Source organism: Mustela nivalis (genome assembly GCF_964662115.1).
Source record: "Mustela nivalis genome assembly, chromosome: X".
NCBI classification, from domain to species: Eukaryota; Metazoa; Chordata; class Mammalia; order Carnivora; family Mustelidae; genus Mustela; species Mustela nivalis.
Genome location: NC_139040.1, coordinates 5,330,259 through 5,345,527, shown reverse-complemented (window position 1 = coordinate 5,345,527; position 15,269 = coordinate 5,330,259). Strand labels below are relative to the sequence as shown.

The following is a 15,269-nucleotide window of genomic DNA, read 5'->3' as shown; positions in this document are numbered from 1 at the left end:
CCACAAACGGGATTCCGGGATTCTAGGTTCCTGTCTAGTTTCTCCTCAAGGAGAAATGTCACATCTTGAGCAAAGTACCCAGTCTCCGTGCCTCCGTTTCTCCTCACGGGAGGGGGAAGTAAAGCAGAGCTATTTGGACGATTTTGAGAATATGAGATAGTATTAGAGAACAGGATGAAGAAAATGAGCCCCAGAGAAGAGACTTTGTTCAGTCACACAGATAGGATCAGAACTGGCACCCTGCTCTGTCAAAAAGCTGTCTACTGCTATTCCTAAGAGTCCTAGCCTTAGGATTTCAGTAATGTGCCAAGACCAAGGTAAATGAGAATTCTGGGACTACAGAGTACTATTGCTCCTGAATGCTGGAATCAAGCCCTACCCCTTCCTACACCCCTTCTCCCTTTGGAGGCCAGGAAGCCTTCCGGGAGGGTGTTGGCTAACGGGGTGCACCCTGTCCTGGACCACCACTGGAGGCTGTAGGACAGGAAGAAGCTGCACGTGGAGGGAGACAGATTCTCCGGCCAGAAGGGAGACGGGCAGCCGGTGGGTGGGCCAGTGGGCACATACCCCATGGCTTTCTTGTTTCCCAGAGGAGGAAAGAGCAGAAGTCGTTTGCCCCAGGCACGTGGCGGTTGGGCGGGGAAGGTGATCGTGCCGCCGACTTTCCCAGCGTCCTAATCCCGAAGCCATGGTTCACACAGTCGCAGTCGCTAATGCCTCTCCTCGCGCCCACGGAATCCGGGGCCCAGAGCTCGCGCACCTACTAGGTACGCGCCGCGTCCCGCAGCCGGGCCCGCCACTGCGGCATGCCCGGCCGGCCTGGGTGCAGGCACGCGGCGCCGCGGGGACGGTGAAGGTGACCGTCTTCTCCTTTCCGGCCCCGCGTGTCCTGCGCTGCGGGCCCGAGGGATGCTCGGACCCGCCAAAGTTTGCTCCGGTGCTGGGGGAGCTGGAGGACAGCACCTGAGCGGTGTGGGGTCGACCCCGTTCCCCGTAGCAGTTAGTGCGCTCTTTTTCTGGTTCCAAACAGTAACTCCCGTAGTGGGAGTAGGTGGGGGTGCACAGGGGGGGTCCCCTTCTCGGAGCCCGGGTCCCAATTCCCCGCCCGCATCCCTACAGCTGGCCCCCGGGCTCGGGCCCGGGGTCCCGGCTCTGCGGCTGCTCCCACCAGCTGATTTTGACAGAGGGGGGTCCCGGGCGCCGCAGGCGGGCACAGCGAGCCCTTGCCAGATCCGGGGCCGATAACGTGCCGGCTCCATGTCGCGGCTTCGGGCTGCCCAGGCTCCGCCCCCTGTGAGTGTGTAAGTGTGTGATGCTGCCGCGGCCGCCGCCGCCTGTGCAGCCGCCGCCGCCGCCGCCGCCGCCGCCGCCGCCGCCGCTGCCGCCTCGGCTGCCGCCGCTGCCCGGGTCGCCCCCGCCGCCGCCGATCCCGCCCCCGCCGCCGGCCAGCAGCCCGCCAGGCGGGCGGCCCCTCCGGCCCGAGCCCCCTGCGCCTGCCGCCGCAGCGTCGGGGCGCTGGGTGCGCGGGCAGCCGCGGAGCGAGCGGACCCGAGCGGGCGACCGGGCACTCGCCCGCCCGGTGCCACCGCTGCCGCCGCTCCGGAGCGCAGGACCCGGCACCTCCGGCGTCCGCCGCCGCCGCCGATGCGGCCTGGGCACTTTTAGCCGGGCGGGAGGGCCGGAGAGCCGGGCCGCCGAGAGCCGCGAGCGAGCCGCGCCGAGAGCCGCGCCAACCCGCCGCGAGCAGGGACGGACGCCCGCCCGCCGCCGCCGCCGCTGCCGCCCGGCCGCTATGGATCTATTCGACTTTTTCAGGGACTGGGACTTGGAGCAGCAGTGGTAGGTGTTGAATTTTGCCTTCTCTTCGGTACGCAGGTCCCCGGGCTGGGGCTGGGCTTTTCGCCTTTGTTAAGAGGAGCCGGGGCTGTGGTGGGGGCGCCCCAGACGCCCTCCCACTTGATCTCAGCCACCGCTGGCCCCGCCGCCACGACTCCTCGGTGGGGTGCCCGGGTGGGGAGGGGGGGAGGTGCGGGCCGGGGGTGGGATGAGGGTCCCGAAAGCGTCGCTTGGCACCTCAAGTCCAAAGAGTTGCCTTTGGCCCAAATCGGAGCCCGTGCCGCCTGCGGGTGAGCCGCGCGACCTCCGCGGGGATCTTCTCTGCGCTCCGCGGGCCCCGCCGGCCTCCCGGCGCACCGGATCCTGCCCGCCCCCAATGCTTCAACTTTCCAGGTGACCAGCGCCGGCGGCCGGCAGCAGGGACGGGCGGCGGCCAGGTGCCGCCGGCCTCCCTCGGCTTCCTCTGCGGCCACCTCCCTCGCCGCCGCCGCAGCCGCCGCCGCCACCACCTCCTTCCCCGCGCCGCGCGCACACCTTTCCTTCCACTCGCTCAGCCCAAGTTACCCGCTCTCGGGCGCCTGGTGGCTTAGGGGGCCAGCAAGTGGAGGACCCCGGGTCCGGGCCGATTTCAGCATTAGCTTTCAAGACTGAGGGTTTTTCAAGTTGGCCCCCGAAGTCCGCTGCTCCAACGTGTATGCACGTGTAATGACCGGCTGGACCCCTGTCCGCGCCCCCACTGGGAGGCAGCCGCAGGTTTGTGTCCAGCTCGGACTAGTCAGCTTTTCCCAAAATACCGTAAACTTGCGGCTCAGAGGTTTTGAAAGATGGTGCAAAGGTGACTGGAGAGCCTGAAAGTTGTTACTCACTGCATGCTGTGAGCGCGCGTGTGCATAAATAGCGATATACATATCTATTAACTTTTGTAAAAACTCCATCTTCTGCCACATGCGTTATTATTGTTAATCCGTCACAACATTTTAACATATCGATTGTCCCCCCCCCCCCCAGCCCATGGAATGGTGGTGGGGAGAGGATGCGACTGCAGCAATTTAGAATTGCATCCTTCTTATTGCCTTTTTAAATGTAGTTAAGATAATCTACCATACCCACCGATTGTGTGAAATCTTCTGCAATGTTAAACTGCTGGCAGCCGTTGACTATGACTGCTGTGTATTTTTACAAGGATTTCCCTTGCTGATGTGATATTTTAGGCAATTTCCTTCTTTAGAAAAGGGTCATACTCTTAGCCAATAGCTTCATTATGCCAATCGTGACTCCTTTAGTTGCAAATCCAAGATCATCAGAACTTAAATACATTTTTTTTACAGCAATTCTGGATAAATCCTTGAAGCCACCAAATTACGCTGTATCAGTATTAATCTGTAAGGCATTTTTTTATACCATGCAGGGTTTTATCAGCCCTGCAGAAAAACACGATATTACAATTTTTAATAACCATGCTGTTATTTAAAAGTAAAGATCACAATAAAATTAGTCCTCAATTAAATATTACGCTCCTGCAAACAGCCTTTACTCTGCTTCGCTAATTTATTTTGCAGACAGCTGATAACCAACGCATTACTATTTGCATACAATTTGCCTAATATATGGTGTGGGTAACATCATTAATTTAACAGACGTTGTTATAATTGATTTCGTGGGTGTAGTTCAAATGTTAAACATTTCCAAGGTATTAGGCTTTTTAAAAAAGCGTTTATTATATTATTTAACTTCAGTTTAAAACACGAAAACATGCAGTTGTATATTTAAAGAGGATGGACACTTGTGATTTCTTTTTTCAGAAAGACACATTCCCCCCAATCTGGGGACTTTTTTTTTCTTTTATTAAGGAAAATCCAAAACCTTTTTCCCTCCAGTTCTGTAACTATGCCACATCAGTTAGGAAACACGCAGACTTGGACAGTCTGCAGATATGATGTGAAATACGGGTGAATTAATGTAACACATCTGCATAAATAAGCCGGCCTTTTCCCTCTGTGCCCATGCACCAGGAAAATTTCTCCTTCTTACTGTGTGATTGTGAGGGGCAAACTTCCTTATGAATCTGTGTGTAAACATTTGTAATGAGGATTGTGCATCTGTTTTGACCACCCCCCACAACCACCGGTAAAAAGGGAACATCAATGTGACAATGGCGGATGAACTAAAAAACTTGATAGTGTCTTGAATGGAAATCTGTACCTTTCCAAACTCTGAGGACATCTAGAGCATGCCAATTACATGTTCATTATATGTTCACTTCCCCTCCTGGGGAGTAAGTAGCTGCTTAGAGTGCTGGCATCCTTTCTGCCCCTGCCTCGCAAGAGGTCCAAGGAGGAAAAAGGCGCCAGCCAAGTTAAGGGTCTCATTTACATTGGATCTTTTCTCAACATTCACTTGTGGAACAGCAAACTCTGAGCTCTGTCTACCGCAGCCCTAGATGTCTGACAACAAATGGATCAAGCTAGCTAAAAGATAAACTCATTTACCTAGACTTAATGAAGGAAGAATTTACATACACAGGCATATGTGTTATTTGCAAACACTCGACTACAGTAAACAAAAAAGTACATGCTCATTTATAAACACACATTTGTCGGGATGGATGCAAATGGGAAGGATGGGGCATGAATGACACTGCAGTGTGCTCCCGCGCTGGGTCTGGGAGCACTCCAAGCCCAAAGGAACATAGCCCTGGATTTCACAAACTGCACGAGTATCTTAATACGTTGTGTTCTGGACTTGACTGAAGGGCGAAAGCACAAGTTCTTTAAGATTGTTGAATGAAGGAGCGCTGTTTGCCTGAGTATGAATTTAATATGAACCATTCTGTGAAAGAAGAGGAAGGTGCAGATGTCTGCCCGTGTGTACATGTCTGTCTGTGTGCACCAAAGACACCATTGCTCTTAAAAGAAAATGAAAAAAGATGAAGACAAAAATGAAATGTGATTGTTTATGTGATCCTATAGGTTTGCCTGTGGTTAGCCAGTAAATGAATTCTTGAGGTGTCCGGAGATCCCGTAGCTAGGTTTAGGCTTGTTTACTACCAGGGGGATGTCATTAATCCCGATTTAGGAGGGTATAAAAGCAAAATCAGAGGACCTACCTAGTGTGCAGCCTGTCAGTCCTGGGAGCTTCCCTGCCTATCCTGCCCCATATTGATTAGGTATCGCTTTGTGACAGGCCAAGGTCCTTTTGGGGGAAGTTTATCTTCTTTTCATTATTAAACAACAACAACAAACCACAAGAAAGGACAGACAGGTACGGAAAGGAACCACAGAGTTCCACACCAAAAATGAGAAGCAAACCACCACAACAGCAAAATCAGACTGTGGAAAAAGTCTCATGAAGATGGTGGCAAAGCCGAGGGGAGGGTGGCTGCATCCTGGCTGTGAAGGATCGTTTGTAGTTTCTAAGCGATGGCTCACAAGTAGCCTCATTAGAGGCCAGCTTGCACACGGGCAGTTATACAGGAAGAGACTTAAACTCACTAAACTGTTATATAAATAGAAAGTTCAAAGGTCTGCGTGGGGCTGTCAAGGCTGCGAAGGGGCCATGTGCAGGCCAGGCTTCTTCTCCAGGGGGAAGGGTGTGGGGCAGAGGGGGAAGGAGCCCCTGGGGGCCTGCCCCAGCAGCCCCTGCTTTTCCCTGTTGGCCTCGACTTTGCGGGGGAGGGGGAGACCCAGGTCTCCAGACAACAGTGAACTGTTTCAGATGCAGCCTGGCCGCCAGCAAGGCCTGCGGAGCTGTAGTTGTGTGCAAGAGTGGCCCAGACCTGGTTATGGATGGCAAGGTGTGTGGCAGGTGGGGGGCGGTACACAACCTGCGCCAGCCTTGGGACTGGTGGGGTAGCAGGAACGTGGAGGCCCCCTGGCAGGGTCCTGTTTTGACTAAGGACTCCAGGTTGCCGGGGTTTCTCATTCTCTACCTGCATCCATTTCTCTCTCCTGGTTCCCCTCTCTTTGCCTTCCATGCATTCATTCAGGGAAGCCTGTGGGTTTGAGTCTTTTAAGGGAGTGTCTGGGGAGGCTAGATGGGAGGCAGTGAAGTTAGCGAGCCTGATAAGAAAGGTCTCCTCTACAACCCCCTCCCCGCCCCCTGCCCCTTGCAAACATCCCCAAAGAATAAAAGCTATCTCTGTACATCTTAGAAAGGCACATCTATTGGACAAGAAAGAAAATGATCTCATGTTCGAAATCAGTTTAATGATACATGAATTGTTTTGCTAATGATTCAGTCAAGCATTTAATAACTTTAAAATCTACGAATCAAAATCGAAAATGACTGCCTTAAAAATGAATCTGTCATTATAGACATAAACGAGATTCCAAACATTTAAACATTTTGTAGATGGATAAAAATTATATTGTATTTAAACATGCTAATTATTGTTGAATAGAAATGGCTTTAATGTGCTGAACCTTTATTTTATGCCCATTATTCTTAGCTAAGACTATTTCTTGCTTGCAAAATTTGTATACGTTTCATGTAATTTCAAAATCGTAAAGGTCCAATAAAATGGCCATCTCTGGAATCATCTAGAAGCTGTAGCCTTATGAGCTTGTAGCTCATACCTCGGAAAGTGAAACTGCCATATCCTTGATTAGCCTGTAGCCATGTAGACAAAACATTGTTCCAGTGATAACATTTTTTACTTTTAATTTTGTCTTTCTTTTTCTGATTGTTGTGGGATAAAGAAAGAGAGATTTTAAGAACTTGTTTACTGATAGCGGGAAGGAATGTGTTGCTGATTAAAGAACCTGAGACCACAACTTGAGCAAGCCTTTTGACCAGTGTGTGTGTATGCATGTGTGTGTGTTTCACCTGTGTATTCTAGAATACATCACCACTGCTGCTACTACTATTATTTGTGTGTTTAGTCTGTGCCCCGGGCATCAGTGAGTGCTTTGAATAGTCAATCTCACTTTATCCTTCAGACATCTTTATGAGACAGGACCTGTTACGATCTCTATTTTACAGATGAAGTAATGGAATCACTAGCATTGGTGATGCTGGCCAAGTTCTACTTGAGATGGAGTTGACCCCAGAGTCCACACATACCGTTGACAACTGACATTTTGTCTGAGCCTTTTCAACATGTGGAATACTTTCTTGTGTGTCACTTCATTTGGTCCTTATAAATTAGGGTGTGCAGCTGTCATTCCCATTTTACAGATGAGCCAACAGCTCTAGAGAGGTTGTTTGACTCACTTAAGTTCACACAACCTGGTTAGTAGTAGAGCTTGGTCAGAAATCCACACCTCCCGATTTCCAGGTCAGGTGTCTTTCCCCAGAACCTCATTGCCTGTTTTTTATTATTATTGTGTGGGTCTGTGCCCTTAGTTGCCATTGAAACAAATGGTTTGGATTATGTATACCATACTGGTGTAAAAAACAACAACAACAACAACAACAACTGTGGAATTAGCATGTAATTGACTAACCATGGAACTCTGCTTTTTTTCTTTTAAATAAAATAAGAACAGTTTGTGTACTTACATAATCTCTTAGCAATTCTTTGGTGAATGCCCCTTTAATGCCCCTTTAATGAAAACATGTGAATCGCAAAATAAATATATATATATATACCCACATATATATATATATATATATATATATATATGACTTGAATTTTGCTTCTTTTGTGTGTGTGTGTATACACATATATAATATATATATAATATGTGGAATATATATAGAATATATATACATATCCTTGGGAACTGTCCATTTAAATTTGAATGCCTTAATTTTGAAGATCTGATACCTGAACAAAAAGAAGACCACGGGATATTTGGTTGTTTTGGAACCTCAAAGCTGGGAGCCTGAGGTGGATAACATTTCTTTCTAAAGCTTTGTAACCTCCACATCTGTTCTTTGATTTGATCCTTACATTAACTTTGTGGGTTTCTCAGGACCACTATTATTAGCTGTATTTTATAGATGAGAGAACTGAAGTTCAGAGAGGTTAAATGACTTGCCTAAGTTTACACAGTAAGTGGATGATCTTAGGATTTGTGTTTATTGCTCTTTTCACTGTGTTACTTGCTGTTGTATTAAGTCGTTTATGTTTAAATATCCAAACTGCTTCCTAGGGAATGGTATATCACCCTCCTACATCATCTAGCACAGGGCCTTTCCCATTATAGGTGTTCAATAAACATCCGTTGATTATTGTTAGAGCCCATCAGCTCAGAGGGACCTATGCAAATGCTTGTATCTTTCAAAGATAGTTGCTCAGTAAATCCTGGTGATAGTACTGGCCCTCTGCCTCTTTGATAGTGTTTTGTCTATAATCATTTTGAAGGTCTCCTAGCCAGTCTGGTCTCTTTTGCAGAATGTAACCAGGAATAAAAATTGTTACCAAAGAAGCTTAAGAGTAAGAGGCAAAATTAGAAACTTTGCTATTTATTGGTGTGATTGAAAAAAAAAAAACAACAGAACTTCTGTGAATTCCAAGATATGCATAGAACTGAAAAACTCAACTTTTAAGGTATGGGCACGGGAGTTAACGGACTAGTACTGTGTCTCAATCCGTACGGAGAACGTTAAAGAAGAATGTGTGACAAAAATCTGAAAGAACTGAATGGTCAGAGGTTGGGATTCCTCCAGCTTTCCTTGAGTTTCAGCCTTCATGACTTGTATTTCATCACGAGAAGGCTGTTTTTCTACTTAACTGTAGCAGATCCATGCCATAAATTATCATGACTGTTAAACAAAGGTCCAGCACTAGGTTCCTCTAATGTAAAACTTTTATGTTGCACTTTAATGAAATTTTATATGCATGTTCAAAGCAAGGCACACTTTACACTGTGGAGAGGCCAATGCTCTGAATTGTTGAATTTATTTTAAAGTAAATCTTTTCGATGACCTTAGCTGCTAACATCCACCTACTTACTGAGCTGAGAAAAATTATCTGAGGGCTTAAATAAAATGGCATGATTTAAGCAGAGCTGACAATAACACTACAGCTAGAATCTGATTTTGATTATGGATTGCTTGGTTTATGGAATGCTATTTTTTTATATACCTGTGCATTTTGCTTCATTTGAAAAGAAAATCAGCCAGTGATTTAATGTAATCTTTGATTTGGTTCTTCAATAGGCCTGTGCTCGTAGATGAAGGTATAAAAGCCACACATTGGGAAATAAGCTAAGGAAACAGGTTTGGCTTTCATTACAAACTCAAAATCACTCATCTGTTTATTTTTCTAATGTTCCTCTTGCTGGGGAAAAAAGGAAAAGAAAAAAAAAGCCACATTACTTTCATCCTATGAAGAATGATTCGTTTCATTGCATTTCCAAATAAGAATTTTCTGTACTGTCTGTCATCTTCCATCAGTGGAAACCAGATCTCAGTAGCAGATACTGGTTCGCTTGGTGGCCTTGATTAAACTCTATGACTGGAGTCCGAATTTTGGGTTCTATAGGCGACATATCTTCTGGAAAGAGCATTGAATTTTTTTATATAAATCAAAAGGTAAAAACCTACTTATCTTATCGTAACACTGCCGCTGCAGTGTCTGTTTTAACAGTCATTGGAGGAAGAAGTTTCTGAGGAGTCCGATGTCTCCCTGGTCTTTGGATCTCTTAGCCAGAAGGAGCATGTTACAGGCTCAGTTTAACCTTCTGACTGTGGTAATATGTACATCATGACCTGGCTATCTAGTGACTGATGAAAAATGAAAAATGCATTCACAGAAGCTTTACTTCTCCTTTCAGGATGACAGTCAACTAATTTTTTTAAAATACATGAATTTTCCAAAGGAACTGACTGGTGGGGTTTGCATGCCAGGTCGGCATGGCCATAGTAACTAAATTAAATTTCGGGATGATGGATGTTTCTGATTACGTGCCATGGAATCATGGCGAGGTCTCATCAATTTGCCATTATTTATTTGCTGGCAAAAAGTCTTGGCTTCTGGATGTAGAAATGAATCAGTCCCTTAAACCTGCCTCCTCATGGGATGGATGAGGAGACTGAGGCAGAGGATGGGGAAAAATGGCTTGCTCAAGGACATACACTGGGTAAGTGATACGGCTGGGTTGGGAGGCCTCATGCCGTGGTCCGGTGTTGGTCAACTCTACTGAGAACTGTTTCCACTGTGTACCTACTCTGTGCCCAGTGCTTTGTGAGGCAGTCCCTTTTAGGGGAGTTGAAAGGGATGTAAAAATGACCTTCTGGTTCTGCTGAGTTGACCGTGGAACATAGAACTAGATTCGGGGAGATAGTATATTATGGATAGAAATAAAATAAGAATTCAGAGATAGCGAGAATGTGAGCTAGAGGAAAAAAGACGTGTTCTTCACTGAGGCCTATGAAACTTTTTTTTAAAAAAAGATTTTATTTACTTGACAGGAAGAGAGAGAGAGCGCGCACGCAAAAGCAGTGGGAGCAGTAAAGGGAGAGGGAGAAGCAGACTCCTCACTGAGCAGGGAGCCCAATGATGTGGGGCTCGATCCCAGGACCCTGGGATCTTAACCTGAGCTGAAGGCAGACACTTAACTCCCTGAGCCACCCAGGAACCCCCTTTTGTTTGTTTGTTTTTGTTTTTAAGATTTTATTTATTTACTTGACAGAGAGAGAGAGCACAAGCAGGGGGAGCAGTAGAGGGAGCAGGGAGCCCGGCGATCCAGGAAAGTCTCTGGAGTCCCATTAGCACAGTCCAAACGGAAAGCCAGAAATTTGGATTGTTTGGAGGACCAGGAGTAGCCACCACTTAGTATTAAACAATGACTTTGGACCCTGAGTTCTCTGGTTTGACAGTAGCTCACGTTCATCACATGATTACTGAAGTTATGTTTTGCCATGTGTATTCTGACCACCATTGGCTGGGGGAAGGGGACAAGCACAGAACTCTTTTTTTTTTTTTTAGGATTTTATTTATTTATTTGACAGAGAGAGATCACAAGTAGAGAGGCAGGCAGAGAGAGAGAGGGAAGCAGGCTCCCTGCTGAGCAGAGAGCCCGATGCGGGGCTCGATCCCAGGACCCTGAGATCATGACCTGAGCTGAAGGCAGTGGCTTAACCCACTGAGCCACCCAGGTGCCCCAAGCACAGAACTCTTGACAAGTATTTTGACTCTCTGAATTATGGAAATATTCATGCGAACATTCTTCAAATAAACACCAAATGAAAATTGTTTTCTCGAATCCATTGAAACCAATGTTTGTAAATTGGCCCAAATGCTAACAATATCTCTGTTTTCAAAAGAAGCATGTATTCTGGCTCTCGAGATGCAAATAGATCCCTTCTTTTGTTCTTTCGCCATTTTAAACAAATAATGCTCTCATTTTTCAGGAAAGTAGGTACCAATATTTTGATTTCTGCATTTCCTTCCTCTAAAGTGTGAGTTGGTGCCATCTAATTGGGGTTTATAGCTCTGTTTATGATTAGTCGTTTCACCACCAAATAATTCTTTTTCTGACTGTCTCATCCTTCAAATCTCAGCTGTGTCTCTGGGGAGCCACTAGTTGTCATCCTCCCACTTCCTCTGCCCACTGAACTCCCTCCAGCCTTGTCGAGTTAGCCTCCCCACTCAGTGCTGCCGTAACACCCTGAACAAATTTGTGACATACTGAAATTGATTTGAGGGATGGGAGTATGGCTGTATTCCTAGTGTCTGATCCATTTGGGGTGCAGCATCGTTCATCTGTTCGATTCATTCAGGCACTGTTCTAGGTCTCAACATTTTAAGTGTAGGTGGGAAGCCATAGTAATCAAAATTCAAGTGAAAGGAACAGGCTCTGGTTTGTGTTATCTGATTTCCCAGTTTTACAGGGTGGGGAGATTGGGACATAGGAGTTCACTGACTTGCCCAAGGTCACACAGCTGAAATGAAATCAGGCCACATGAATCTTTGGCTTCTCTGCTAACCAGTGATGATACCCTGAGAGAGAGGCTAGAGAAGTGGCAAGCCCTGCGTGGTGAGATCTTTGTCATTGCAACTTTGGTATTTACAAATCAGGTTGGGTTTGAGACCATAACCAAAATGGAACATGTAACTGACGTGATATGGACAGCAAGAGACTGAAAGATTCTGCTCCTCTTGGATGTAAGCAACAGATTAGGTGTTTGGCAGGGAACTGTACTGATCTGTAAAGTTGGATTTAAATCAAACTTGACAAGAACAGGAGCTCAAGGAGGGTGTGGATTTTGTTTGTTGTATTCACTAGTGTGTCTGCACTGCTTAGAACCTTGTCTAGTGCACAGTAGGTGCTTAGTGACTTTTGCTGAATAAATAAATGGGTTGATCTACAAGAACCTGCTTAATGCATTCTGGGGTCAAATGTGTACAGAGATAGTTTAGAGCTGCAAGAATGAGGTCTAAAAGAAGAACTAAAATCACAGAGGTCAGGCAGAGTGGTAGGTACAGGGAGGTAAGTTGCCTTACCTTCAACAGATATATTTTTGAAATAGCATGCTTATTAATGTTTTATAAATTAAACACTCTATATGTGCACCTTGCTTGCCAAGAATCCTGTGGGGGAATTCTTTACTGATGTGAATAATCCCTCCCAAATAGCCCTAAACTTATGAAGTTTGCAATTTTAGATTTTTACATATAGCATTTTTTCCCATAAGTTATGCCTACATTTAGTATCTATAGTAATGCTGTAAGAGTAATTATGCTGACTTAAAAAAAAAAGAAAACGATGTCTTGATTTATTACCATGATTGGATGAGGCTTTTGTCTAGTAGGGGGGGAAGCACACACCTTCAACTTTTGTGAGCCAGATGCTTTGTTTATTTTATCTTTCTTATTCTTTAAAAAAAAATAGTTTCTGCTTTGCAGGCTAACCTAGGATTTGGGTTTTCCTAACATATATTTTTAGACTGAGCACATTTTCTATTTAAGCCTCTGGAGGATTCAGATTTCAGTTTCATCCCAAGGATGTGCAGAAAAGTTTCCATATGTTCTGTAAGATGGTTCGATAGTCAAGGTAGGAGAACCAGCATTTACAGAGTGTCATGTCATGTGCCTTACGCACATGATCTCTATTGAACAAGCAACCCCAAAAGATAGGTGTTTGTTTTTACCCCTGCCTTCACAGAATTGGGATCACCTATGTCTGAGTTTGATGGATGATGGGGAACATTTTGTGTCTGTTGGCCATCTGTGTGTCTTCTTTGGAGAAATGTCTGTCTGTGTCTTCTGCCCACTTTTTTCATTCGATTATTTGTATTTTAGGTGTTGAGTTTGATGAGTTGTTCATATATTTTAGATACTAACCCTTTATCAGATAGGTCATTTGCAAGTGTCCATCGATTGATGAGTAGATAAAGAAGACAGAATATTACTCAGCCATCAAAAGAATGAAATCTTGCCATTTGCAATGACATGGATGGAGCTTGGGAATACAGTGCTAAGTGAAATGGTCAGTCAGAGGAAGACAAATGTCATGATTTCATTCATATGTGGTATTTAAGAGACTAAACAAGCAGAGGGAGAAAAAGGAGAAAATGAGAGAGAGGGAGAGAGAGAAATTAAGAAACAGACTCTTAACTATAGAGAACAAACTGAGGGTTACCAGAGGGGAGACGGTGGGGGATGGGGATTAAAGAACACACTTATTATGACGAGCACTGAGTAATGTATGGAAGTGTTGAATCACCATATTGTACACCTGAAACTCATGTAGCCCTGTATGTAACTCACTGGCATTAAAATTAAAAGCTTTTAAAAAATAGTTTGATGGGCAACTTTAAAGCATTAAAAATAGTCTTGGGAGGGCGCCTGGGTGGCTCAGTGGGTTAAGCCGCTGCCTTCGGCTCAGGTCATGATCTCAGGGTCCTGGGATCGAGTCCCGCATCGGGCTCTCTGCTCGGCAGGGAGCCTGCTTCCCTCTTTCTCTCTCTCTGCCTGCCTCTCTGCCTACTTGTGATTTCTCTCTGTCAAATAAATAAATAAAATCTTTAAAAAAAATAGTCTTGGGGAAAAAAACCCTTTAAATTTTTTTTTATTGTTTTCTCTGTGTAAAATTAAAGGTGACAAAATACACATTAAGGAAGAGATAAATGGTGTTGAGAAAATCTGAGACATTTCAGTGCAGATAAAACCCCCAAGTAGTTCAATTAATCAGATACTAAGATACATACTAGGAAGAGAGACAGTAGGTACTTATGAGTCTTTAATAAATTAGGTCTCATAATCAGAAATGAGAAGTGCCTGAATATTAAAGATCCATGAAAAGGGCACGAGCCACAGTGGACCTTTTTCAAAAAGATCTATTTATGTATTTTAGAGAGAGAGTGCAGGGAGGAGGGGCAGAGGGAGAGAGAAACTCAAGGAGACTCCCTGCTGAGTGCTGAGAAGGATGCAGGGCTCTATCCCACAACCTTGAGATCACAACCTGAGTCCAAACTGAGGGTAACACCCAGGCATGCCCCACGATGAACTTTTTATAGAGTTAACTATCATATATAAACTAGGTCCCTTTTCCTATAGTTAAGTCATTTTGGTCCGTTGGTTTTGAAGTTCTGTAATAGTGCACATGTATTCAGACCGCAAGTGGTAGATGTTCCCATCTAGAATGATGAAGACCATTATTTTTGGATTTTCATTAGGATTTTTCCCAGAAATTACATGAAATGCCAGTGCACACTCTAATGTCATTGAAAATTGACAGAGGCGGCACATGTCTACTATTCAGGCTTTTGTAAATAATCGCAGTTATTTATATATTTTGAGCAAAAAATAGAAATTTGATGAACCTGTTTCAAGGGGCTTGAAAAGTTGAAGTGAGTTCTAAATGTTGATTACTACCAAATGATGACAGCCAAGCCAGTATTACCTCAGTTGATTAATTTATAAGGATACTGGTCAATGATTTTAACCAACAGCTATGCATAGTAGAATCCTAATGGGATCTGTCTGTTAAAATTACATAAAGTCAGGCATTTGATTTATTTTGTAGTTTCTCAATGCTCAGTTTTAACTTCATACAAATAACGCATTAGTCACCCGGGATAAATGACACATTGAATAAAGCTGTGATTTTGTCTGCTTCTCATAATCTGATTTAGCACAGGATTACATCTGACTCTGTAGTTTATTTCTCTCCTAAATGTTTGGAGGGAGAGTGGGATCCTTACGTCTCCTGCTTCATATCTCATCAGATGAGACCAGACCGTATCGTCCTTACCCTGCCTCCTGTGTGTGAGCAAGTCTTTCTGATTCGGGTGTAGTATTAAGAAATACTACAGCTATGGCACCTGGGTGGCTCAGTCAGTTAAGCATCTGCCTTTGACTCCAGTTGTGATCTTAGGGTCCTGGGATCAAGCCCAACGCCTCCGGCTCCCCTGCAGATGGCTTCTCCCTCTCCCTCTGCCCCTCCCCCAGCTCATTTGCATGCTCTTTCTCTCTCTCAAATAGATAAATAAAATCTTAAAAAAAAAAGAACTATCACAGCTACAGTGAAGCAGATGGAGAG

At 45.2% G+C, this 15,269-nt stretch overlaps 1 protein-coding gene across 4 annotated transcripts in view; it reads left to right on the top strand.

Moving 5' to 3' along the window:
- The first annotated feature begins 1,382 nt into the window (after nt 1-1,382).
- The window catches only part of AFF2 (ALF transcription elongation factor 2), a 462,610-nt gene continuing 448,723 nt past the window's right edge, over nt 1,383-15,269 (top strand). Inside the window, exon 1 of one of the 4 annotated variants that reach the window (XM_082716439.1) lies at nt 1,383-1,839. In XM_082716439.1, coding sequence (XP_082572565.1) covers nt 1,793-1,839 — 47 coding nt within the window. In that variant the 5' untranslated portion in view covers nt 1,383-1,792. The remainder of the gene's footprint in view (nt 1,840-15,269) is intronic. The other 3 variants (XM_082716438.1, XM_082716436.1, XM_082716437.1) reach the window with 3 other exon arrangements.